The sequence below is a fragment of the Mercenaria mercenaria genome, chromosome 14 (genome assembly GCF_021730395.1).
Source record: "Mercenaria mercenaria strain notata chromosome 14, MADL_Memer_1, whole genome shotgun sequence".
NCBI classification, from domain to species: domain Eukaryota; kingdom Metazoa; phylum Mollusca; class Bivalvia; order Venerida; family Veneridae; genus Mercenaria; species Mercenaria mercenaria.
In genome coordinates, this window is record NC_069374.1 from 19680872 (window position 1) to 19705574 (window position 24703).

Consider the following 24703-nt stretch of genomic DNA (forward strand, 5'->3'; position numbering starts at 1 on the left):
TTTTACATATATCATCTCTATACAAACTGTGCTCTTTGTTCTTCGCATTTGACAGCAATAATTATGCCCGCTACCTTCTCGTTTACCTGTTAACATTGATGAATATCGATCCAGGTGCAGAAGAGCTAATACGAAGTAATGATTTTAGTGTATCTGTGTCTTCTGTACCGGCATTGAGAAATGTAGTAGATATTACTACAGAGCAGACAATTAACAGACATGCAAAGTCTGTGGTTGGCATACTTGGTTTCAGTAGAAACTATGCTGCAGATTTCCATTGGTGCATGACCCGTCATTACAGAGCCAGGTATGTTGAAGCAACTCTTTAGAATGCAGACATACATAGAGAAGGCATATCCGACCTAAAAGAAGTATAACCTGCTCAGATAGGCTTGAGTGAAGAAGTTAACAGGATTATGATGGCATAGAATCCTTCACGAACCCATTCCAGGCCGAAAAAATAAAACAACAAAGATAAAATTTACTGCGTGTGGTCTGGTATTTATGCGAAAGCAGAAGTCGCTCATGACCTTAAGCAACTGAAATAGGTGAAAAGACAATGGATGGATTATCAAAAGAAGATTGATTGAAAAATCAGTTCCTTTCCAAGACCCCATTAAGAGAAGAAAACTTAATATATTTGCATAGCTGAAGTTAAAATGAAAGAAACTAATTCTCAAAACAAAATAGTACAGATAAGAGCAGAACGTAACATGTATGAACAGTTGGTACTTTTAGCTGTTCAGCACAACATAGATCCAGAATTGACACTTTCTTTTCCTTTAGGACCTGTCACCCGGTCGTTATAGCTTCTGCGACTGGAATGCCAATAAAAACAGACAAGTCAAAAAATACTTCACTATGTAGAGGCTGCAGCCATCAAAAAAAGATGACATTGTTTTGTTGATTGACAGTAACGCCCTGCTGCAAAGCTTATTAACCATCCCTGCAACATTCCAAGTCGTAGCCGAAGCTGTGTTCATTCAACTATCTGAGACAGCTCATGTCAATTTTGTAACTGACACTTAGAGTCCTCAGTCGATCAAATCATATCAGCGTGAAGGACGTGGATCTGCTCCAAAATTCTTACTTGTCAAGAGTAAAGACCAAATTGCCATGTGACTGAAATGCATTCATGTCAAATAGTGAAAACATTATCTTCAAAAACACGAAATACTGTTTTATTTTACACTGGAACAGGCAATAAGAGACGCCATATAAATGCTCACAACATCTTGATAAGCAAAGGAGAAAGAATCTTCTCAATTTTGCCTGCAATACTCTGTCTGACTGGTTGAAACAACCAGTGATTTTGTTCGCACCGGGAAAGTAACACCCCTCAAATTAGTAGAAAAAAAACAGGTGTATGTTGCAACATTAACAGAAGTAGTTCATACACATCACTGATCAGATGGATTGAAGAATACAATAACATCAATAAACTTATATATGACATGTTTCTTGCTAAGTATCAAGTACGTGCTGGCAATGTCCAGAGTACATATAATGGTATGGACATGAGTCTAGCTGAAATTGTGACACATCGGCACATGTGACTGATGACTCTGATGATGACTATGAAGAAGCAGAGATGACCAATATAATTGACACCATATACGAAACAGACCGTGATTATGACGACTTAGATAACTGAATCCCGCAACTTAGTTGTTTCTCAATTTTGGTTTATGTGAATTTATCTGGTTAAACAGATAAGCGGTTGTAAGCGTATATTTTTCAGTTACTAAAATACACATTAAGTAACGTATCATAACGTAGGTTACAATGTCAGTGCTGTGCTATATGCATTTTTATATCGAACTTGATATGATACTTGCATTAGCTAAGTTTGAAATAATTATAAGGATTACATAAACAATCTATTGACTGAGAAATGAAAATCTATATATCGTAAATTTTAGTAACGTATATAATAATGATAACGTACTTGTTCTTAAAACTGTTGAACAATAATTTTTTAAATACTAATGTATTGTCTATCTGAAAATACTATACTTTAGACATATCTGATATTTTCTGACAATTAAACCTATTGAATTAATTGATACCAGTATTATTTTATGAATTATAATGGTAACGTAAATTACAAAATGAATTGATCGATTTAAAGAACAAAACTAGGCGGGAACATTGACAACAGCATATTCTGCATATCACTGAACCCACTTGCTAATGATTCTGGTTGTTTCTACCATATAAATCACCACATTCCAGTTTTATCATTTATTAAATAACTGTTAAGGTAACGTAATTAACGGGCTGTAACTCATACAGAACCCGCTTGCCAGACGGCAGAATTCAGAAATATGATCTACATACAAGGGGCTTCAAAACTAATGGGGTCTACAAAAACCCCTAGAGGGGGGAGGGTTTCACCTTCCAGCTCTAGGCCTATAGGCTTCATATTTTACACGATGTACATGAAATCTAGAAAAAAAGCTTTATTTTTTATAAAATCTAGGTCAAGCATGACACTGGATTACTAGTCCACTAGGTCAAATCATTGAAAAGCCTTATTGACCGTGAGCATGTCACTTCTAGATACTACACATTTCGGATCAAAATTCGGCGTACTACATGTGAAAGTAATAGACGAACCCGAAACAACAAAAGTAAATAAATAGCTCCGGTTTGGCTTTGTTCCGGTTTTGTTGTTTTAAGTTAAATGGCCTCTCAGTGACAATTTTAAAGTAGTCGGTGGACGTGTGTCTTCTTCTTCTTGTCGTTCGCGTCTACACTGTCAGACCAGTAGCCCCGATGAAACTTGTGGTTTGCCGAAGATCCTCAATGCCTCCATACAGTTTCTGGTGAATTAAGGTATCTATCGGCCAAGTCGCAGCTCGCTCCTGGTCATGCCTTTTACATCTCTGAAGTATATGCTCCGCAGTCTGATCTTCTTCACCACATGGACAAGTTGGCGATGATGTCAGTCTGTATTTCTTGTACATGTGAGCATTGAGCTTGTTGTGCCCTGAGCGGAGCCTGGCCATCATCACTTGTTCAGACCGATCAAGGAGATGAAAAGCATCTTCCTCCATCCTTGGTCTCGTTAGTGCCTTGATAATGGTGACTTTCTCCTTGTAACTCACATGTTCTGTTGGTTGTTCTGACTGAGCTCCTAGCTTAGCCAGTTTGTCTGCCTCTTCATTGCCTGCAAGTCCACAATGGGATGGAATCCACTGAAGTGCTACTTTGCAGGTTATACTCAGGCTCTGCATTCTCCTAGCCAGCTGCGGAGCTTTATTGTTGATCAGAGCTTCCATGACAGACAGTACATCTGTGAGAAAGACGACTGAGGAGCTTTCTTCTGCCGAGTGCAAATAGGTTGTTAGTCTCCATGTACCACTTCAGGCGTGCATTCACAATCCTCTCCATGGTCTTTCCAACACAGCTGGTTAGGCTGATTGGGCGGTAGCTTGCAGCCTTCTTTGGATGGGGATCATGACTGCCTCTTTCCATATCTGTGGAAGTAGTCCTTGTGTCCAGCTGTAGTTGTAAAATTCCAGGAGTTTGCAAATTGCTTCAGTGCCTAGATGGGTCAGCATTTCATTTGTGACTCCATCTGGTCCAGGAGACTTCTTTGTCTTCAACTGCCTAAGAGCTGTCTGTAGCTCATGCAGTTTAAGACCCTGCTTCATGCATTCTGGTGTCACTTGGCTTGTCTGCCTTTCCCTTTTTTCTCTTCGGGCTTCCCTTTGCCGTTCCCTGTTGATGGGGATGTTGGAAACATCTTTGTAGTTAGAGGCAAAAGTGTTTGCCGCTTGTTTACCCGTCAACAGTTCACCATTCTCTTCCAAAGTTACTGAGCCTCTTCCTGTTTCTTCATCGTTCAGCTGTCTCGTCAATCTCCACAGCTTTTGGCCACCTCGCTCTAGGTTGAGCGAGGCTGTTTTGTTTCTCCAGCTCTTCCTCTGTGCTTCCCGTTTGTGCCTGAGGAATTTGGCCTTGGCTTGCTGTAGAGAGAGATGGACGTGTGTATTTAGATGTAACTTATATAAGGATCTTTTAATGGTTGAAGGTGCGACTGGAAATATCTGACTCGAGGGTAACTGTTTAGGCGGTAACGAGGATCTACCGAGTTACTGTAAAACAGTGAACCTAGAGCCAGGTATTCCCATCCGCACCTCCAACTAGCGACATATTCTTCCTCTTGCATGCCACATTCTTCTGTAAATAGAATAAATAAAGTAAAACGAATGTCTTTCTTTTAAGCAGTATTTTATCATAGTAGCATATGAATTTACGCATACATTCATAAGTTACAGCACGCAAGAAAAAATAGATAATAGAATAAATGACGTGATAGATGCAACTATTTGATTGATTTTAATATATTTTAACGTCAAGACGTACTATCTCTTTAAATTTGTATCATTATGTTAAATTTCAGCGGATCGAAACCACATTTACACCTAATGACAAACTTATATTTTATCTTTGGAACCCTGGAAAAGTACGTGTTGGTAAGTTCAGTTCTTTTTTCTTTCTTTTTGGAACTGCCTAATGACATGACAGCCCGTTTATTGACCTTTTAACTTATACACAACTTATTTATACATCATAACAGTCATAATCAAACAACGTATAAAGTGCTACAAGCTTTCTAAGAATTATTTCAAAAAGGTATATGCATAATGTTATAGTTAAGATATTTGTCTTTTTCTTTCTTTTGATCCTTTCCAAAGATATTCTAAGTTCCGAAAGAAATCTAATTAATACATGTACTTTAAAAAGTTCTTTAGAACGTAGGCACACATACTTTTGTGTAAGTATTAAAATGTCGGTATAGTATACAGATATATACTGAATTTGTTTTTGAAAGTATTGGCTGACAGTGACAACAGATTTGGAGGAGGGCGTGTGTGTGTGTGGGGGTGGGGGGGGGGGGGGGGGGGGTCCTGAGCCCAAGTGTTTGTGCCATAAAGTAGTTAAGCTGTACAACGGAGTATCAGATAACATAATTGTTCAAAACGTAAGGTATAAAGTCGCAACTGTGACATACGATCGGCTGTGTGTGCAAATTATAAATGAAAACTGTCAACACCATCCCAACTTATTTCAGTTCTTCTGTCAAGTTTCCTGTTTGGCTAACAAGACTAATATACAATGCAGTATGTAATGTTCGTCACCGCTGTAAGTATTAAGACTGGTATACAATGCAGTATGTAATGTTCGCCCCGCTGTAAGTATCAAGACTGATATACGATGAGGTATGTAATGTTCGTCACCGCTGTAAGTATCAAGACTGATAGGTGGACGGATAGCTCAGTGGTTTGCACACTGGCCTTCCAATCCTGAGGTCGGGGTTCCATCCCCGGCAGCTACTCGGGAATTTTCAGAAGCGCTTTTCAGTGTTTCCCACCCAGCTAGGGGTGTACTGGTCAGGAACCCAGGCAATCCTTGCATGTATCAGTGCTATACACTGGGCACGTTAAAGAACCAGGCTGTCTATTCGCAACGAGCTAGGCTAAGTTAGCCGGACAAGCCTGTATCTGATTTCTGATCTCTCTGTGGGGGCTTTGTCTCACTCTGTCCCTCTGGTCAGATCGCTCTGTGTATGTACTAGTAGAGGATGATTTCGCGCCCTGTGTGGCTGCAGTTGCTGTAAAGCGCCTTTGAACGTGTTTATCATGAAAAGGGCGCTATATAAATCTGGTATAATAAATAAATAAATAAATAAATAAATATACGATGAGGTATGTAATGTTCGTCACCGCTGTAAGTATCAAGACTGACATACGATGAGGTATGTAATGTTCGTCACCGCTGTAAGTATCAAGACTGATAGACGATGAGGTATGTAATGTTCGTCACCGCTGTAAGTATCAAGACTGATAGACGATGAGGTATGTAATGTTCGTCACCGCTATAAGTATCAAGACTGATAGACGATGAGGTATGTAATGTTCGTCACCGCTGTAAGTATCAAGACTGATAGACGATGAGGTATGTAATGTTCGTCACCGCTGTAAGTATCAAGACTGATAGACGATGAGGTATGTAATGTTCGTCACCGCTGTAAGTATCACCGCTATAAGTATCAAGACTGATAGACGATGAGGTATGTAATGTTCGTCACCGCTATAAGTATCATATTAATGTTCATTTCTTTCGAATTAAATTAGTACTTTCAATCATGCATACTTATAGATAAAGACTTAATTGTATTCTAACTTAAGGAAGTGCCCATTTCACAAACGTTAATATGTTTCATACTGTGTGGTCTCCTAAATATGTACTTATAAAACACATTTATTTCACAGGCTTTAACTCGTATCTTTTAAAAAAATTGTGTCGTTTATTCAATATTAAGACAAACCTGTGCTATTTATGCTTGACTCATTCGCCAAGAATGCCGAACAGTTAAAACAAATCTACCTAAGGATGTTCGTGAAATACCTTATATATATAAGTGCTAACTTTGTCCTAAGCCGGCCAAAGTTTTGTAGTTTTGCAGTAGTTTAAGGAGAGCTATTTTAACTGAACAAAACCAACTACCATGATGTGCAAGATTTGAGCGAATATTTAACGCATTTCTATGGAAGAGCATTAATGCTAGATGCGTGTTATTTATCAAGTGGAAATTCCTAGTTCTTAAATTACTCGAAATTTTGATTTACTTACTTGAAAGTTTGACTTATTAACTCGAAATTGCGACTTTTTAACTCAAAATTGTGGCTTTTAAACTCGAAATATACCTCTTATTCCGAGCGTTTGTCTGTTGGTCAAAGGCCAATAATGTTAGTGGGCTACTTTTTCTAAACATCTGTGCTTGAAAGTCATTTTATTGATATATATACATCTACCTTCACAACCGTAAATGGTACCCAGCATGTAGGGACTTGAATATATATTTCAATATATCCACGCACACGCTGCCTCAGCCTTTAGAGCTTCACAAGATTTCAAACTATTGCCAGGATGTATACCTATATGTCTACGTATAGTATGGATGTATTTCGCGGTTGTAGGGTCTCCAACCTTGTCTAAAATCCAGATATGTGTAAAACAGTCTGCGAGAAATATTCCAGGTTCGAACACAATCCGGTTATGTTCTATGGCTACCCCTCAAACTCTGGAGCTACCCCAGTTACTCGAAAAGAAACTCAAAATTTCGGCCTACTAATACAAAATTTCAATTTTATGTAAGTCGAAATTTCGAGAAACGTAAGTAGAATTTTCCAGTTAATATCTTAGAGTTTGGAGTTTATAAATAACATGCATCTGGCACGAAAGCTGTTCCGTACACTTTAAAGTTAGCAACATTACATTTTGCAAACTGCGCATGCATACGCACTGATATTGTTGGTGAAAACTGAATTACATTTATTTGTTCCAAGTCTACGTTTCTTTTAGTAACAATAAAACACGTTTTCTTTCGGACACGCATCCCAAACTCTGAAGACAGTTGATGCAAATGTTTTATTATAACCATATTTCTTAATTTCTAGTTGTAATTTGTAGTTCTTTAGATAAAATTTTGTGAACGGTTGCTTTAAAAGAACCTCAACAAACAAAATCAAAAAGGTCTGACCGCAAAACATAGTACTTACAAATATTTCAAATTTCATGTCGATTTGGAAATAAGTGTATTTTAATAAGAATTACAAATTGGCCGTGCAAATTCCTATCTTGGATTTAGTACTTGTTTTCAGTGAAGTCATACAAACAAAAGGAATTTAATTGTACGCATTTTCAAATATCAACTAGAAATGAGTCGCGCCATGAGAAAACCAACATAGTGCGTTTGCGACCAGCATGGATCCAGACCAGCCAGCGCATCCGCGCAGTCTGGTCAGGATCTATGCTGGTCGCTTTCAAAGCCTCTTGCGATTAGAGAAACCGTTAGCGAACAGCATAGATCCTGGCCAGACTGCGATGCACAGGCTGGTCTGGATCCATGTTAGTAGTAGTCGCAAACGCACCATGTTGGTTTTCTCATGGCGCGGCTCAATTTTTTTTATGACGGAAATGTTTTTGAATGAAAACGTACACAATAATATGATTTCAATTAAGCTTGCCTAGAATTTTCTGTTATTTCAGATCTATACAGTAGCCGCGTGTTTGCTTTCACAAAGCTCGTGCTTTCTGGTAGATGATCACTGTCCAGCTCCACCGCCATGCACGTGTTCTTCCATTTCTACACCACAGGGCCCGCTCTTCTACATTCACTGTGACTATAAGACATTATCAAAGATGCCAACCTTCTCACCTTTACAACAACAATATCATTTTTATCAGCTGCGAGTGCACTTTGAACATAACAGCATATCTTACATTCCAGAGTACGCATTCCAAGCCCTTACCAAATTGTCTACAAATCACATACTTCTGTTTTTGAGCGATAATAAAATTTCCAATTTAAATGTTGATGCATTTCTTGGTATAGAAAACACAACATTTGTGGATCTCGAACTAGGAAACAACAATTTAACGTCTGTGCCGCTTGCAGTGAAACAAATCAAACACATTCGTTTACTTGATTTAACAGGTAATCCTATACATTCGTTGGACAGCTCTGTTCTTTCATCAATTGGCCATTCCCTTGAAGTACTAGAACTGGACCTTTCACTGTTCTCAGAATGGCCGAGAGAGCTTCGTCTGCTGGGAAAAATGAATTATCTATATTTGAAAAACACACCGTTTACTCATCTTAATAAAGATGCTTTCAATGGTTTTGGTCAAACACTTGTTTTATTAGAATTTTTCGGTTCTCATTTAGAATATTTTCCAGGGGCTATTTGCAAATTGCCAACGTTGTATTTACTTACAATCGACAACTCTCCATTCATCAATGACAACGGATCTTCCCTCTTTTCCCAGTGTCACGACCAGTTATCAGACTTTGAACGTCTATCACTTACCTCTAACAACTTGCACAGTTTTCCAGACGTTTTGCGAATTGCTCCATCTTTAACAAATATTCGTTTGTATAACAATTCACTGGAACTTATAGAATCAGAAAAAGTTCCTGCAAACAACTCTGTGGGTATTATTAATCTGAGCAATAATAAATTTAAAAGAATTCCAGCTGCACTTAATGATTTTAGTAAGCTCACCACCCTGTACATGCAACACAATGATATAATTGCTTTAGAAAGTAATGACTTCATTGGGCTACCGCTTTTGCAAACGCTTAATCTTAATGTGAATCCCATCCGATATGTATCTAATAAAGCATTTCGCAACAACAAACAACTTGAAGAATTATACCTTGGTGATACCGCTATGAAAACAATTCCACAAGCCATTCTTAGCCCTCCAAAATTGTCTACAATAGACATGAGTAATATATTCATAGATTGCACCTGTGATATGTCCTTCTTGAAACACTTGAATGCCTCTGCGTTGCTGTCAGGTCCAATGTGTACTTTCCGTAGAGTTACAGTTAAGCAATACATTACAACATCTTTACAACAATGTCCGTAATTCGTCTATATACTCTTGAATCGCAACACCATTTAACAACTCCATGCCGAAAATTGGGTTATAAATAAAAGAGCAAGGTTTAATGCAACCTTGTCGTCTGTGGGACAGAGGGTGTTGGTTTTTGAATGCTTAAAATCTCTTAAACTAAGGATTTTGTAAAGTTTGTTTCTCAGCAGCAGATGTGAAGTGAAAAAAAAAAAAAAAAAAAAAAAAAAAAAATGCCATATACTTCTTGGTTGGACATTGTTTTTAAGCATTTGTAGTGTTTATTTATCTCATGTGCATTATTTCAATAGTGACATCAGCAAAAATTCGCTGAACGTCTTTCAGTTATTAAAATAATTTCAAAATATAAATCGTGGCAACGGGCCGTTCTTGATTTCCCTGTTAGTATTCACACAACATTTTCAGTTTCAGGTGAGTTTGATGATGAAACTTTGTCATTTATATTCTACATAAGCATGTTTGAAGTTAAATGTTAAGTAAATGCCAATTTTCAAGTGACTATTCAGTACTGATATTCAGTCTCAATTTGAAGTTAAGTCGAAGTTCTAGTAAAATGCCAACCTCAAACTTAGCTGAGACTAAAAAATTTTCTGTGAACATGAGACATGCTGTTTGATTAGTTGAATAATTTATTCTCTGCTGTATTTACAGTTAATTTATTGTATATTCAATAAATGCGTTTTTGGATTCCATTTGTTTTGCTATATTCATAAATTTCTATCATGCTGACTTAACATTGTACATGTATACGTGTATATGTAAATTGTTTGTGTATGTAGTAATGAGACATTAACAAAGGTGGCTAGCTACATGTTTCAGTACTCATTAACTGTCATTGCAGGACAATTAGACATAAAGTCATCTCTTTTTTTTTTACTTTGGCTGCTCTATACAAAGATAAATCAAATTGAAAAGTAGCAACCGGGTACATTTGTTTACATTTCACAGTTTGAAAATGCATTTGCATGTTTAATATATAGAGCTCCAATCAATGTTGGCAACTTTCAAGTAAATGTCTTTTACTTGCTATTTGTTTGCAAAGTCATGCGTGCATATTTTTTAAATTTATTATTTGTAAATTAATGTTAAATGTCTTGCGTTCGTTAAGTAGTATCTCGTCGGAAACGAAGATGCATGAAATTTCTGCAGATGGTAACTTTATGAAAATCTGCTCTCGTATTTAACAAAAAGAAAACAAACAAACAAACAAAAAAAAAAAAAAAAAACAACAAATATAAAGTCAACTGCTTTAATTTATTATATTGAATGATGAAATACATACATTTATCGAGACGGGTTTATAGTGTTCTAACTCACTGGCAAATCATACACATGAAACAATATCGCTCCGCATTTGACTATAGACTTTGCTTCTGACCAAGTTTGTTGAACATCCACCAAGTCAGAGCTTCATTCAGAGATATCGTTCGTTTTTTTTTGTTTTTTTTTTTAAAGAAAAAAAATTCTAGCTGTCCATAAATGCTTCAAGTAAAACCATTTAAACAAAGATAACAGGCTTTACAAGGATGCTAACAGAGTTTGTTGAAAATACAATCAAAGGCCTGAGGGGTGTTGCTCATTTCATAATATCTCGTGAAAAGTCTTTATCAAGCCGAGCCTGCTATTATTTGGCTTGGTTGCGTCCTGTGCTTACAATGGATCTTCTTATATATTTTATCTACTATTAAATCAACAATCTTTATTTGCCGTGTTGAGGCTGTAAAACTTGGACTCAATGTTGTTATGTTTCTTGTCCTTGGGCTCATGAAGTATATTCAATTTCCACTATAACAGTTTTTCTCTTAGGCCGATGCAAGGGGACATGAGCAGTGATGCATATTTTATTACCTCTCATGGACAGACACTGTCAAACCGAACCTTCCAAGGTTGCGTTTTAATGCTTCTTAATGACTTTCTTAAACATTTCATTACTTATAAGAAGAAGACTTTTGAATAGTTTTTTTCTTGATTTATCTCTAGCGACCCTTACACGAAGTCAAGCGGAACAAGTTAAAATCAACTTGAAAATGGTCATAGAAAGAATGCTCATAAATGACTTTGGTGAGAAGTCGTTGGTCTCTTATCTCTAGATGAACTGACCATTCCGCGCAAAAATGCTCATAATTTGGCGAGAAGTGAATGGTCCTTACCTCTAGGTAAACTGAATATTCCGCGCAAGAATATTTATAACTTAGTTTGGTGAGAAGTCGTTGGTCCCTACCTGTAGGTAAACTGAACATTCCGCGCAAGACGGCTCAAAACTATTTTTGATGAGAAGTCGTTGGTCATAACCTGAAGCTCTGTTTTTTAAATATATTTTGTTCAGTTTTGAATCGATCTTGTTCCTAACAAAACAGTACCCGTAGCCATACACCTGCAAGTTGTTTGTGAAAATTAAAATTTTTAATTTTTATTTTCTTGTGCAATACATTCAGGAGGCACACACGGATATATTTTGTTCTGTTTTGCCTTGATTTATTAATTTCGCGCACAAGCAGTTTACGGGGTGGTCATTGTATATTAAAAATTGGTTCATTTGTTCATTAATAGCTCAGCAGACAGAACAAACATACGAACTCTCTTCAGCCTGATACTGTTTGTGTAATACATTTTTAAGAGCCATGCAGGTCACGCCTACAGCTGTCAAGTCAATATACAGCGACATTTGTGTATAAGACAAACTATTATGTCAGGAAGTATTAAGCTAACAACCAAATGTGTAAATGCACTGTAACAGTTGCAGATTCTTTATGGATTTTGTATGGATTCTTTGGTGCTTAAACAAACAAAAACTTGATATTTAGCGCATATATCAGAAACGTTCAATAAGACATTTTACAAACTTGTTTTATGTGTACTGCAGCATGTACGCATGTAGTAGTGCAATTACTTACGTTGCTGCAAAGCCGCATATTAAGATTCAGATGGCATAACAATATTATTTTAAAGAGTTTATTTTAATAGAATGTCGTGACTCCGCTCTTTCCACCATGGCTGTACTACTGGTAAAAAACGTAACAAAAGACCGTCGAAAGTTGAAAAAGAAATGTACTTGTAGGTCAGTATATATGCCATACAGATAATATACAATACAAAAATATAAATATCACTTATGACAAACACATTTTCATTCTTATAAAGATGTATTCTCCTGCACTTGCATCGGATTCAAACTGTTTTCCCAAATAAATAGATTCTATCAGTCATCATCATCACGCTGGAAAATTCGTTGTGGAATTAGCCTCGGATTCGTTGTTGTCGGAGCCCAACACTGCATTCTCCTTGCATTGTCTAGTACATACGTATTTATCATGACTCCGCTTGAACGTCATTGCCTTTTTATCTTGATTCTATGCATTTTAGCATTTTATTTCAAGCTTTATTTCATGTATCACTGTAGTTATATTTCATACAATATGCTATAATTAATATATTTCAATAATAATTCTTAAACATATTATAATAATACAGTCACAGGCTTATCCCATTTAAATCACATTTCGTTGTTCATTTTCAAAGTTCACTCGTACCGACTATATATATAAGAAATGGTTCTCGTCATCAAGGCTCTATGAGTGAATGTAGGTCTGTCACTTCTTTTATTCCTGTCCTACTTATAAGATAATCAGCTTCAAAACATAACTTTGCTGCTAGTTAATATAAATATATTTCAATGGTACAATATTTTACCTTATTTTGTGTTGCCTCCCTTTGTCTATCTTTTCGACATTTATCCTGTCCACTAGAACAGGCGAACTCTACCTAATTACATTGAAAGAACATAATTAAGGCAGACCGATAGCTTTACAACATTCATTCATTTTTGTTGCTGTCTCATTTTTTTTTTCATTTTGTAGCAGGGAACCATACGCTAGACTCAGCAATGAACTTATTTTTAAAACAGTTTAGGTTTTTCGTTAAGGCGTTTTGCAATTTTCTAAAGAGTATGAGTTCGCCGAAGGATGCACGCAGTAAATAAGACCCGACTGAGTCAAGTATAATAATCTACCATTTTATGAGTATATGTACGTCAGTTCAAACAATTAGTACATATTATCTTTTAAAGCATTAAAGCAAAATGCCTTAAAGCGGCATGCCTCCAGATCGTTCGACAACAACAACAACAACAAAAAATAGATATCTTGAAATAAATGCTATATTTCTTAAGAAGGCATTAAAACTTAATTACTGACAAACTTTATGTTACGAAAACACATGAGAATTTGCTGTTTTTACTGCTTTTTACGATGAAAATCGAAACGCGTTTGTCACGCTTTTACTCCAGGTAAACTGTCTCGATTATAAATATCTGTATTTAAAAACCATTATTCACTACTTCAGCTATAGAGCTATTGGTTACGACGACGGGAAAATGTCTTTATAGCCGCGGAGGTCCTGAGTTCGATTCCCGACGCAGTCATCTTTTTGTTCTTGATTTGGAACTTTTGAAATATTTTAGAAACAAAAATTCATATTCTATGGTTCATAATATGACCAAACTTCAATTTGATAGAAAGGTTATTTTTTAGCCAAATCTGGAGGCATGCCGCTTTAAGAAATGAGATGGATGAAGTGGTGAATGGAATCATGTAAATGTCTAATAATCAAAATGTTGTATAACTGAAGTAAAATAGTCGGTGAAATATAAAGATAAAATACAAACACGTTGCTTCCTATTATTTATTTTAATGCTGTGAAAACTGCTTAAGTTATATTTCAAAATCTAGACAAATAAAATTACACTTTTCCAGAACCATTATGAATTTTGTAACCTTCTACAATAAAATGAAATTTAGAAATATGAAAAACGTTGTTTTAAGGTACATTTAACTGAAACTAAACTGCAGCTAAATTGAAACTTCCACCAAATGACATTTCTAAGTGTTTTGGAAATACGAAATTTGAATACGAAATATCATTTCATTTTTGAAGATACAAAATGTGCTGCAAATGTGTGTTTTATAACCTTATTTTGATTTTTTTTATAGAGATTCAAAATGAATAACCATGGTATTTTCTTGAAGTTTGCAATATAGACATAAAATATAGAGACAAAAAGAAATGACAAATAAATGGAAGAAAGAAAATACATTTTATGAAAAGAAGTTCTTATATTTTTTCACATCAAATTGTCCACAGATTTTTTTTCTAATTAAGAATAGATTTTTCCTTATCAAGTTTGTTTTACCGTTTTACTGCTGTTGCAGAACCCTATCCTCGCGAACCTTCGACCACCCTACATTTCATTCCTCTCTTTAGTAAGTTGTGTAGGTTTCTCATCTTCGTTTTCTTGTTCTTCTTTCGGACCTGTTCCATGTTCATCTGTCTTGGTTTTTTCATCCTTGCCAGCCCATATTCCAGCATCATGGTCGTCTCCTTCCTTTTCAGCACGTTCCTTTGCTTCATTTCTGGTTGATTTCGTTTTCAGTTCGACCCCACAAGATTCTAGAGCTTTCCGTGCACGTTTCCATTCCATATTACATTTTCTGGAACGTCCATGGTAGAGACGTTTTCCATCAGACTCTCTTTTCTCCCTGTGAAGCACTGTTTCCGTATCAATTCCGTTTCCCCAACTTCGAAGCATTTCCCCGGAATCGTGTCCGTTTCCCCCACTGCGAAGCATGTCCCCGGAATCATGTCCGTTCCCCCCACTGCGAGGCATTTCCCCCGAATCGTGTCCGTTTCCCTCACTGTGGAGCATTTCCCCCGAATCGTGTCCGTTTCCCTCACTGCGAAGCATTTCTTCGGAATCGTGTCCTTTTCCGCCACTGCGAAGCATTTCCCCGGAATCGTAACCGTTTCCCCCACTACGAAGCATGTCCTCCGAATCGTGTCCGTTTCCCTCACTGCGAAGCATTTCCCACGAATCGTGTCCGTTTCCTTCACTGCGAAGCATTTCGCTCGAATCGTGTCCGTTACCCCTACTGCGAAGCATTTCCCCGGAATCGTGTCCGTTTCCCTCACTGCGAAGCATTTCCCTCGATTCGTGTCCGTTTCCCCCACTGCGAAGCATTTCCCCGGAATCGTGTCCGTTTCCCTCACTGCGTCGCATTTCCCTCGACTCGTGTCCGTTTCCCCCATCGTACAATGTTTTCCCTGAATCATATCCGTTTACTACACTGCGAAGCATTTTCTCCGAATCATGTGCTTTTCCCCCAATGTTAAGTGTGTGAAGCAATTTTTCAGCATCATATTCTAGTTCCTCCACATGAAGACCTTTTTCATTGCGACCAAGATCTACTTTCCCCAGCTGTATTTCATGTATCAATTCTTCCATTAAATCTTCTAGGGAGTCCTGTTGTTTCTCGTCTAAAAGTTACAAGAAAAAAATGTTTAGTGCATTAAACGGATTTTAATCAAAATTGAGGAGATGTATTATCTAGGTCAGTATAAGAAGCTTTAAACTGTTGGGTGAAATTGAATAGCAATACAGGAAAGATTCAAACAATATGAATGAAAAGAGAAAATGCTACAATGTTGCCGCAATTTTTCTATTTTGAGCGTAGGAAGTCTTTAAGTATCACTTTAATGCTTATTCAATAGGGAGTTCGATAACCTAACAAAAAGAAAATATAGTTTTAGTGCTTTTTAAATTCATTTTTGCCCGATTGTGATGAAAGTTTTAGGCTTATATGGAACACTCTCGACTCTCGACAACTTCACAACAAGGTCACCGCTCCCTTTAACACTTTTACAGTGAGTTATGTTGGTTTGCGGTTTGTTTGAACGGTATGCGGTTTGCATGTTTTCTCATTCTATTCTTAAAAACGTCCAGTCAACGAAATATCTACGAATATAAACATGAATTTGGTATTCCAATTCTGAATACAACCGTGTCAATAGTCGATTTTAATACCATACACAGAAACAACCTATTGATGCTAGAATTTTGTACTGGTTCCAAACTTCGCTTATCTTGGTCCAAGATAAAAAAATGAAGTCGGAGACCAGTCTTTGGTCAATTTCAAAATAATGATAAAAACAACCAGTCAGAAGCCGGGGTACTCTAACTGATCTTCAATCTCCTTTCTGTTTCCTTGCCTACCTGTATACGTATAGGAAAAGTTGATAGTCTCCGTCTTTCCGTCTCTCGTCGTTTGTATAACCAAAAAGTATTCAGTCGGTTCTTCCTTCGAAATGGATATCTCTTCATCCTCTCTAGTCGGGTCATTTATCTCATCATCCTCTCTAGTCGGTTCATTTATCTCATCATCCTCTCTAGTCGGGTCATTTATCTCATCATCCTCTCTAGTCGGGTCATTGGCAAAACGAAGACTCCCATAGGGTTTCTCGTCGTCAATAACATACGCTTCCGAGGCCAGAAATAGCCATATGAAAACAGAGCCAAACGAGCACATTCTGATGGAGTTCCTTAAAAGAAAGTTTGGTATAAAAATAGTACAGGTACTGTTGTTCTCTTGTCTATAATGTACTTTTATTTTCTGATGTTCTTATATTTTAAAAAAGGTGTCTAAGTAGTTCTGCTCCTGTGTTACACCGGAAATCATAACTGAACGTAATTTATCAAGTTAGAATCACAGGCAAATATCTCAAAGTTTAGAGCAGGGGCCTAGACATTTTGACATAGATATTTTTAAAAACATATTTCGGTTTAAATTGTATAGGGATTAACATAATTGTAAAGAAGTTTAAAAGAAGTAAACATTTTGGTCAACGCTGAAAGTGTAAGCTTGTAAGCATCAGGTCTTTAATGTTAAACACAAGATTTAAATAAAAACTGTGTAAAACACAGTGTGAAGTTTATCTTTGTAAGATAGTACCAATATTGCTCCCGCACGCAGCATGTTTATATTATCGTTTGATTGTAACCATGCATCGTTAAACTAAAAAAGGTTGTTAATGATAGAAGTTAAGTGCACACTGTAATGTTATAATTTTTTTGTCTGTATTGCAATGTTTTAATGAAGAACAAATATAATCAAACATGTTATCGTTTGAGTTATCGTGCGGGATTTATACTTTATACAAAGGTGAAACAAAATAAATAGTGGGTACTTACATAATGACCATAATGACACTCCGAATACTTTGTACCTAATGTTGACAAGACGCGAATGTTACAAAGTCTTCAAGAGAAATGACAATAGATATGTGAAAATGGCTAAATGTTCACTTTAAAAGTATCGATTTCATTTTAATATTTTATTCCTCTTCTCGAGACAAGACTTAAAGACTTTGAAACAGGGAAAACAACAAATGAAGCAAAACATTTTGAATATGAAATATTTATTGCAAGACAAGGTTTATACATCACAATCAATATTTGGTCATTTGATATGGAAGCAGTTACATACATATGAATATAAACAAGTATGGTAATACAAAATGTTCTATTTTCTTACAAAACCGGTCATTTGAAAGTTGGGAACTAAACCTTCCTAACTGACCGATCAGTCGCGTTGTGTTCAGTTCCCTTTACAACTGATACAAGTTAATGTTCTGTTTTACACCTCATGTTTCTGGTAAAAATATCAAAATAGTACATAGTGATACAAGTTACTCATCATTCACGAGTTTCTAATAAAAGAGTCCGCGAGATTTAAAAAAAATACGAGCCCGCCCGCTTAGCTCAGTAGGTAAGAGCGTTGGTCTACGAATCGCGGGGTCGTGAGTTCGATCCTCGGGCGGGGCATATGTTATGCGTGACTATTTGATAATCGACATTGTGTCTTAAATCATTAGTCCTCCACCTCTGATTCTTGTGGGAAAGTTGGCAGTTACTTGCGGAGAACAGGTTTTTACTGGTACAGAATCCAGGAACACTGGTTAGGTTAACTGCCCGCCGTTACATGACTGAAATACTGTTGAAAAACGGCGTTAAACCCAAAAAAAACAAACAAACTAAAAAAAATACGATACCAGTAACACAGGAGTTTTATAAGACACGATAAGGTTTCACATTGACCAAAGAAACTTATATTACTTATTTAACGCTTCATAGATTTAAACACTACAAAGATGATAAAGGTAGCTTATCATATATCATTTTCTGGTAAGGATTTCTGAATCATAAGATTGAAAACACGATGATAATGCAGGTTCATAGTATTTAGCTACATATATAACACATAACACAATAGTCATTTATATTTCAGGCGTGAACCCACAATCCCACACTTCACACATTCACAGGTCTCTACGTGTACACGGACTCATATATACACATATATTGACACATGTTCTCATACATACTTCATAATACGGTTACATTCACAAGCAAATTATCTCTCTCACACGCATACTCACCGATTTACACGTAATATAACATCGTCTATTTGTATCCATTTAGCTATATATCTTTTGTTATATTTTGCGGATGTGAATGTCTCCTATAATTCTATAACAGGAATGGACACAAAGGGACACAAATCGATATATAGTTATGTTTGTCATTTAAGAGTACCAGAGCAGTTACTAGCAGTTGTTACTTATATCATGATCACAAAAAAGAAAATGTAGTACATGTATTTCTAATAGAGCTATTTTGACACTGTTATAAATCTAGGTTTAATTAGTAAATTATTTCTTTCAAGAAATTTTATAACCGCCCAGAAGTCAACAGATCTGAAAACAAAAACGTGTGTAAAAAGTGTTGTTTTCTTCGTTACTTGACTGAAATACTGTTGAAAAACGGCGTTAAACCCAAAACAAACAAACAAACAAATAAGATCAGTTTTAATAAAACGGAATGCTACTTTAAATGTTTTTCAAATAAAATATACCTGAAACTAAGATCCTGTTGATATACGTATACATTTTCAATATATTAAGGTTATACGCAATGCACATTTAGAAGAAAGGTACCATACTTTAACACATCTCAAAATGTCTGTCAGCTTATTAAGTTTTGGGACAATGGAGTACGAGCGTACATTCAATTTTACTATTACATATACGTATAATAGAATTTCACGGAAGCAAGTTGTAGGAGGCTTGAGGAGTGTTTCAAATTTCACTACCTCTCATGGACAGACTTAGACAGATCAAGTCAATTATTTTCTATGTTTACCGTCTATGCTTCCAAATGCTCCTTTTATAAATATTGTTTTTGGATACAAACAATAAGGGGTCTGTTTCGTTTCTTGTCTAATGTTAACGAGTTTTGTGAAAAGAAAACTGTTCCGAAATACTGCAAGATGCAATAAGACCGCGTTCTAACTGAACCATATGTTTAATTCATATTTCAATAATTTATTCTATAAAATTTAAGGGATTTTCGATGCAATAAGCGATTACAATTCATAGTAACAATATTTATATAACATATATTCGGGCCAAGTTAGAAATATGCGATGCAAGCTATATGAAAATTATGATTAGCCTAAAACGACAGCGTGTAAATACCAAGTATTAAGAGCTTTAGTCAATTGCTCTCCAGTCCATGCATTTATTTTAAATCCAGTAACCATTGTGTAAGCACAGGTAACATGACACGTAATAATGACATATACAAAAAATATATTATGTTTTTCAGAATGTCTCATCCATAAATTTCGATCCCAGTAGCTACAATTAATATTTAAGTATAACTCACTTTGAAGGTCATTGTCTTTTCTGCCATACAGGGCCGAAACGCTTTAACACAGAGACTGCTGAAAATTATCAATGAAAGTCGGACGATGCACGGCTGCTAATCGCGCAATTCGAGCACCATCGGCGCTCCGCTTTAATGGAATTGCGGCAATTCCGGTGAACGATTTGCCCATGAAAAATAGACATATTTGCAGTAAGTGGTTTCTTTTTCTTTGTGTTAATAAGTTTTAGGAACAGGATATCAAATATTTATTATAGAAAATGTCTTAATGGAAGAACGAATGAGGTATGATAAATATTATGCAGGCATTGTTATCCAAACGTTAGTAAACTGAATCACAATGATATACATAAATGTTCTTTTCTTGCTAACCTTTCCATTCCAAAGGAAGATATAGCAAACAATGCATCTTATATTCTGTTTTCGTACTTTACGTAATGTTTACATTACTTGAAGAGCAAAAATATTGCAAAAATGTACACGGCGCTCAAATTGCGGCACCGGAGATAAAATTGCGCATACCATTTTGGGTGTTTTGCTATACATTATTCGACTTTGCCTGTTATTTTTTAATTTTAGGTATGAATGTAGCAACTACATTAACTTGTTATAGGTAGCACCTTCCATCTATAACTCGTCAGAACAGACGAAAAAATCACAGGGTTCAAGGAAGAGAAAGTCTGAAGTTATGTCCTGTGTAAAACCTTAACGAACAGCTGTTGACCATGCCTGTTCAGTTGAGACAAGTATAAAACAGTGATGTCATTATAATTCATAATGGATACCTACAAGAATTGAAATCCCGCTGATAAAAACCTTTTGCATATTATTGAGCGGCATGCTCGTGAAATTGGTAAATCTCCCAGGGAGATCCTGTGTGCGGAATGACGATAAAAAGTTAGCCTAATTTTATCAGTACGGAACTGTCAAAATCTAGATGCATACCTAGACGCATTTTGCTTTACCCGTCCAAAAATATATATACTCTTTTAGCATCTACGAAAGTCAATGGTCAGTATGACGAGACTTCTATAGCAGTATTATATACTAGGATATGGACATTAGCGTTGACTCAGCAGTTAGTGCCTGTGCATCTGTCAGTCATTTACAGAAATCGCGAATTCTTACTGCTTTCACTTTGCTATAATTTGCCAAATATTAGAAGTGTATTACTGTATCATACAGGTACCATGTTTTACTATTTTTTTTATATTTTTTTTAAGTATACAAGCAAAATAACTAAAATTGTGATGGATACCTTGCCGTTTATAACTTAATTGGAGTTCATAAATATAGCTTATTTGTTTTTGAGTTTGCTTATTTCATTGTGTTTGGAATAGGAGATTTTCGTCCAGAAATGTAACAAATAAAATTAGCCTGTTGGATGGAGTGTTTTTCATACTTACAGATATTCATTTGAATTTATGGTCATTGTAAAGGGAATATTATTATAAAACATATTGAACATATTAAGATGGCCGTTTTCCGACATAAAAAGTCTATATTTGAAGCATATTATACATAGCCTACGATGTAATGTTTCCTCTGGTTGGTTCGGTAATCCGGTTAAATCTATCCTTTTGAAGTGGTTTCCGTACTTTGCATGAAACAAAAAAACAAGAGGGTCAAGATGGCCCTAGGCCGCCTACCTGAGAAACACACCATAACAGTGTAAACATGTTTGACCTAGTGAGTTCATGGAAACAAATATTCTGGCCAATTTTCATTAGGATTGGACCAAAAATGTAGTATCTTGAGTTTAAACAAGTATTTTCTTTGATATGACCTAGTGACCTAGTTTTGAAACCCAGATGATTCATATTCAAACTTAAACTAGATTTCATCAAGGCAATCATTCTGACCAAATTTCATGAAGATCAATTGAAAAATACAGCCTCCATCGCATACACAAGGTTTTTCTTTGATTTGACCTAGTGACCTAGTTTTTGATCTTAGGTTATCCATATTCAAACTTGACCTAGATTTCATCAAAGCAATTATTCTGACTAAATTTCATGAAGATTAATTGAAAAATACAGCCTCTATTGCATACAAAAGGTTTTTTCTTTGATTTGACCTAGTGGCCTAGTATTTGATTCCAGATAACCCTTATTCAAATTCGACCTAGAATTCATCAAAGCAATCATTCTGACCAAATTTATTGTAGATCAATTGAAAAATACAGCCTCTATCGCATACACAAGCTAAATGTTGACAGACGACAGACAGACAGACGACGGACGCCGGACGCCGGACATCGAGCGATCACAATTGCTCAGGTGAGCTAAAAATAGGAAATATATATATTTTATACGGAATCGGAAAACAGTGGGGTAAGATGGTTTTTACCAAGAAATCAAAATTAAATCATTATTGCTTTCCAAATCCTAAGTCTAGATAACAAGCCCTTGCCAGGTAAATGTAAGACGTCTTGTTCTGATATTCAATAAACAATCAAATATAATATAGTATATATAATTAGCAGCAGAGGTCAGACGTATTTACATTTACCGACATTAAATATTATGTTTCTGCTGTCTGCATGAAACAATATTATAATGGTATACAATTAATCTATCAAGACACAGATCAAGAAATACACGAAAGAGTTGTAAGAAGAGTATATGTCACCTCCAGTACACACTGATTCAGTAAAAAAAATCACTTTATTATGTAATTATTCCCTGCAGTGTACAACATACTTTTGAGTTTACCAAAATTTATATGGGCAAGCTCCAGTAATATAAGCTCCAGTAATATAACACAACTTGAGACGTGTTTTGTCGTAATGCATCTTTCAGTTTAGTTTGAACGAAAAGCATGCCGCTGTCGTGATCTGACATAGAAAGTCAAATGCCGTGAACGCTACAAAGATTAGTTCACAAAACGTATCAGCGCTATTCTATCTCCGGTGCCGCAATTTAAGCATCGGGTATATTTTGACTTATTCCAGTCATGTATGTTCCCTTTACGCAAGGAAAAGACGATTTTAAGGAAGTTTCTGTATAAAAATGTGATTTATTTGCTATTTTTTCCTCCGGAATGGAAAGGAAAGCAAGAATAAAGCATTTATACACAACATCAACATACTCCTAAACGATAGTTTGATCAGTATATCTGCATAATTTTCATCGTATCTCACTTGTTCTTTCCGTAATCAAGGGCATAGTTTTCAGGATAAGTCTTTGTTTAAATACAGTGCGGACTACAAAGCCCGATTTGTGACTTAAAAAAAACAACAACAAAAAACAAAACAGAATGATAATTTAAAGAAAAATAAACTACTGAATGTATCATTTGTCGAATTAATTGCGCAAATCGGTCACCGAAAGGGCTACCATTCTATTGAAGCGGAGCATCAGTGGTGTTCAAAACCGTGTTAAAACACTTGTAAATGAGAATTACGTCATAGATTTGCTGTATGTGCCGAGTCTACAACCGATGACGAAATCAAATGGCACGAGATAGCAAATGCCACCGAAGATCTGATGCCATCAAAATACGAGCTCGAAAAGATGAATGTGTCGAGAAGTTCGAATAATGTGAGTTATCCGAAACAGAAAACGAGGATAAAGTGTTTTACCAAGAATAGTGAATTGTTTGACCCGGAGCTGATTTCCGACCAGCAGCGTTCAACACTGAAATGTGCATGCGAAAGAAGGAATTTATTCCGCAGAATGGTGTCTGATCCAAAAGGGATTTAATCGAAAGCACCTGAGAGCACTCAGTATCGAAAGCCACAGGAAGATAAGATGCGAGTCAGATCTGGAAGAAGAAAACGGAGTTGTACAGAAGAATAACCGGAATAAACAGTCAAAATCTTAACCATATTCAAAACATTATAAAATCATATTTGTGTGTTAAACAGTATTTCGTAGCCTCGAACTTTCAATAAAACTTTATATATTTGAACTTATTTTCAAATTAAAGTAACAATAAAATTAAAAATAAAAACTCAGGCTTACGACAGGTCGGTGGTATTCCACCCCAGCCGCTCGTGCCTGAAACAATTCCCAGAGGGGCATCCAGGGTTTCCTCCACCATCAAAAGCTGGAACGTCGTCATATGACCTATAATGTTGTCGGTGTGATGTTAAACCCAACAAAAACCGGACTTGAATCAGGATATTATAGTTTAAAACTTTAGATGGGTGTTTTTCTGAGAAAAAACAAGTTCCACAATTCATTTAAAGTTGATAAGCAGTTTGTTTAGAAAATATAACGTGGGAATACATGTTAACTAGTTATACAGTAACATTTACTTAAAATTATGAAAGATGCTATGAATGCTTAATTCAGTCAGATATTTGTAAAATCTGTTTGCAAATTTATTAAAACATATATAATGCAAAAATCCTACATCACAGTACATGTTTAGTGATCGGCTCGTCCCCCTAGAAGTTTAGCTCATGGTGCCCTGACTTCAGACATGTTATCGAGTTCATTGGTGTTACGATACCTCGGATTGACCTCATTTATATTTTTTACTTTATACAGTCTGGTGTTTTGTCACTAACCTATATCAGCGAGGAATTAGTTTATTTTACTGCCTTGTCTAATCAGTTGAAATAAGGGAACTGTGACTTAGGCATGTCTCAAACGCGTTTAAACAGCTGGTTTCCTTAATATAGGTTACAGACCGTTCCTAAGCGGTGCTTCGTCTGTTTCGTTAGATAGAAATGTATTTTTGTAT

The 24703-nt window shown here is 36.0% G+C and overlaps 2 protein-coding genes across 6 annotated transcripts in view; one reads left to right on the forward strand and one right to left on the reverse strand.

The window, feature by feature from the left end:
• Positions 1-10895, forward strand: part of LOC123526502 (probable serine/threonine-protein kinase DDB_G0278509) — a 68948-nt gene extending 58053 nt beyond the window's left edge. For 3 of the 5 annotated variants that reach the window (XM_053523005.1, XM_053523006.1, XM_045305676.2), the window contains exons 2-3: positions 5084-5154; positions 8065-10895. In XM_053523005.1, the coding sequence (XP_053378980.1) occupies positions 5128-5154; positions 8065-9450 (1413 nt within the window). In that variant the 5' untranslated portion in view covers positions 5084-5127 and the 3' untranslated portion in view covers positions 9451-10895. Of the gene's footprint in view, positions 1-4411; positions 4485-5083; positions 5155-8064 lie in introns of all 5 variants that reach the window. The other 2 variants (XM_053523004.1, XM_045305675.2) reach the window with 1 other exon arrangement.
• Positions 10896-12493: 1598 nt separating this feature from the next.
• On the reverse strand, positions 12494-17926 carry LOC123526504 (hornerin-like). The gene is made up of 3 exons (XM_045305678.2): positions 17477-17926; positions 16502-16827; positions 12494-15765 (listed from the first exon to the last, which is right to left on the reverse strand). Exons 1-3 carry the CDS (start codon positions 17485-17487, stop codon positions 14693-14695), a joined length of 1410 nt encoding a protein of 469 aa, XP_045161613.2. The 5' UTR covers positions 17488-17926; the 3' UTR covers positions 12494-14692.
• Between the last annotated feature and the right edge of the window lie 6777 nt (positions 17927-24703).

Bases quoted from the DNA above. Each gene is read 5' to 3' on its own strand.
- LOC123526504 (XM_045305678.2), bottom strand. The intron at 15,766-16,501 runs GTAGGCAAGGAA...TGTAACTTTTAG, and splicing joins CTTTTCCTATACGTATACAG to ACGAGAAACAACAGGACTCC.